Below are 3,452 nucleotides of genomic sequence, written 5' to 3' on the forward strand. Positions count from 1 at the left end.
ATGACTGATAACTTAAGTTTAGAGTTAATAAAGTGTCTCATCAATCAACCTGGATTAGATGTTAATGTTAGAGGATTAAATGGAAAGACACCACTACATTGCGCTATAGAGTTTGATGAATTAAGTATGGTAGATCTGTTACTCACGAAAAAGAACATTAATCCTTTTGTTGAGGACAATGAAGGCAAAACCTCCTTAGATTATGCCAAAGAAGGTAAAAAAGCAGAAATATTACAAGCATTAATCAATCACAAATACGGATCAGAACAAGATAGCTTACTTCATTTAGCTGCAATGATAGGTGAAATTAATGCAGTTAGATATTTGATCAGAAAAGGTATTGACGTTAATGTACGAAATGCTCTGCATCATACTCCATTACATCTAGCAGCAGGCATAGGACATGAAAATGTTGTCAAAATTTTAGTGGAAGAAGGAAGCGCTGAAATAGATGTCTTTGATGCACGAAATCAGACACCAATGCACTATGCAGTTAATAACAAGAAGTTGGAGATAGTAAAGTTATTACTGGAGCTAGGAGCAGATGTAAATAGCGCACGTGTAGGACAAAACTCGATGAAATTATCACCTGTGCATATAGCTGTAAGTAATACTAATTACGATGAAAGGGATTTATGTCTTGATATTCTCAAATGCTTAATAAAGGAGCCTAATGCTCAAGTCAATTTGCAGGACTACGAAAATAGAACACCTCTACATTACGCTGAAAGACTTAAAACAATAGAGGTCTTACTAACGCGAGAAGATATAGACCCTCTGGTAAAAGACGATAGGGGCAAGACACCATTTGATTACGCTAAACCTGAGATAAAGAAGGCTTTGATGAGTAATAAATACGGTTCTGAAAAGAATAGTCTACTCCATTTAGCTGCACAAAGAGGAGAAATTGAGCTTGTAGATGCAATCTTAAAGGAAGAAATTGATATTGATATTGTAAATAATAAAGGTTTATCACCTATTTACCTTGCTGCAGAAAAAGGACATTTACATGTAGTAAAATTACTACTGAAAAAAGGAGCAAACTATACACCTGTTTTGCACTTAGCAATCAAGTCAAATAATTTAGAGTTACTTAAAGTTTTATTTACTGAAAAAAATGGAGCGTTACTCTGCAGAGATACCGTTGTTAATTTTCCAACCCTTCATAATAAATATATAGCACAGAGAGAAATAGCAGATAAAAGGATGAAAAAACATAATAATATTATCTGCATCTGTATTACAGTTAGCGCAGTAGCAATGGCAGCATATATAGGTTTAACAGCAACAACAATAAGCAGTACAATCATTTTTGCAACAACAACAGGAATACTTGCGCTTATTATAGCAATAATGATAAGTGAGATGAGCAAAAGATACATAGAAAAGGAATTTCAGAAAAAGATGTTTATGGAACTGGAAGAGTGTAGTTCTACTGTTAATGATGTTGAGATAGAGTCAATTATGAGTAGATGCAGACAATGATATACGCTAGAGCTTTTTCTGAAGGTTTAAGACCAGATCCAGAGCTTAAAGTATCAGAGTGGGCAAATGAGTATCGAGTTCTAGCACCAACTGCAGCATCAGAGCCAGGGAAATGGAGAACAGAAAGAACTCCTTATTTAAAAGAAATAATGGATTCACTTTCTCCTTCTTCACCTGCAGAAAAAGTAGTATTCATGAAAGGAGCGCAGATTGGGGGAACAGAAGCTGGTAACAATTGGATAGGCTATATCATCGATCAAACACCAGGGCCAATGCTAGTAGTACAGCCAACAGTTGAAATGGGAAAACGTTGGTCAAAAGGAAGATTTGCGCCACTGATTGAAAGTACACCATGTTTAAAAAGTAAAGTAAAAGACCCAAGATCAAGAGATTCAGGGAATACTGTACAAAGTAAGGAATTTCCAGGTGGAATAGTAGTAATAACCGGAGCAAATAGCAGTGTAGGCCTCCGATCTATGCCAGTAAAATATCTCTTTCTTGATGAAATAGATGCCTATCCAGGAGATTCGGGAGGTGAAGGAGATCCAGTTTTACTCAGCATAGCCCGTACTAATACATTTGCACGGCGAAAGATTTTTTTAGTATCAACGCCAACGATTCATGGAATAAGCAGAATTGAGAAGGAATTTGAAGCTACAGACAAGAGATATTTTTTTGTACCATGTCCGCATTGTAATTATTACCAAATTTTAAAGTGGTCACAAATAAAATGGGAAGATAAAAATCCAAATACAGCACACTATATGTGTATAGAATGTGGTGAAAAGATAGAAAATCATCAAAAGACAGAGATGCTAGACCGTGGAGAATGGAGAGCTACAGGGGCAAAAGAAGGGGAGAAAAAAGGATTTCATCTTTCAAGTCTTTATAGTCCAGTAGGCTGGTATAGTTGGCAACAAGCAGTAGAGGACTTTCTCCATGCAAAGGAAAGCGAACAATTACTGAAGGTTTGGATAAATACTACGCTTGGAGAAACCTGGGTAGATAAAGGAGAAGTACCGGACTGGAAGCAATTATTTAACAGGAGAGAATTTTTTCAGATTGGCACAGTACCTAAGAGAGAAGTAGTTCTCACAGCAGGAGTAGATGTTCAAAAAGATCGCTTGGAAGTAGAAGTTGTAGCCTGGGGAAAAGGCAGAGAAAATTGGTCAATAGACTACCGAGTATTTGAAGGAGATACAGGAGGTAGGGAAGTATGGGGAAAACTCTCTGAGCTCTTAAATCATCATTTTATCGGTGAAAATGGGCTTGAGTATATGATAAGCATGATGGCAGTAGATGCAGGATATGCGACACAAGAAGTATACAATTGGGTGAGAAGTCATCAAGGCTGTGGAAGAGTAATGGCAGTCAAAGGTGTAAATAAAGCACTAGTACCACTTAGCAGCCCAAGTAGAGTAGATATAACAGTTGGTGGTCAAAAGCTAAAGAGAGGAATAAAGCTCTGGCCAGTAGGAGTATCGATATTAAAATCAGAGCTTTTTCAATTACTTAATATTTTAAAAGAAGAAGAGGGAAAAGCTCTACCTGGATACTGTCATTTTCCTGAGTACGCACCTGAATATTTTAAGCAGCTAACAGCAGAGCAGTTAGTCAGCAAGGTAGTAAAGGGATACACCAAACAGGAGTGGCAAAAGGTAAGAGAAAGAAACGAAGTGCTAGATTGCCGAATTTATGCGAGAGCTGCATCTATTGCGCTTGGAATTGATAGGTGGCAAGAAAATAAATGGAATAGTTTGAGTGGAAAAATGGAAAGTAAAAAACCTAAAAAAGTGAGACAGAGTAAGTGGTTGGAAAATGTATAACGAAGAGTATTTAGTTCAAATTGAAGAAGCGATAAAGAAGCTTCAGAGTGGCGAAAGAGTAGTATCAATTGCATATGGTGATCATGTGGTGAGATATGCTGAAGTTCAGATAAATGATTTACTAAACTTAAGACAACGTAT

General features: G+C 36.8%; 1 protein-coding gene across 1 annotated transcript; it reads left to right on the forward strand.

The window, feature by feature from the left end:
• On the forward strand, nucleotides 1–2,819 carry LOC129809215 (receptor-interacting serine/threonine-protein kinase 4-like; the record flags this gene model as incomplete). Its single annotated transcript, XM_055859031.1, has 3 exons — nucleotides 1–214; nucleotides 266–603; nucleotides 2,547–2,819. Coding segments are annotated over exons 1-3 (825 nt in total), but the record flags the coding sequence as incomplete, so codon positions are not given.
• Between the last annotated feature and the right edge of the window lie 633 nt (nucleotides 2,820–3,452).

This window comes from Phlebotomus papatasi, unplaced genomic scaffold (genome assembly GCF_024763615.1).
Source record: "Phlebotomus papatasi isolate M1 unplaced genomic scaffold, Ppap_2.1 HiC_scaffold_455, whole genome shotgun sequence".
Classification (NCBI taxonomy): Eukaryota; Metazoa; Arthropoda; class Insecta; order Diptera; family Psychodidae; genus Phlebotomus; species Phlebotomus papatasi.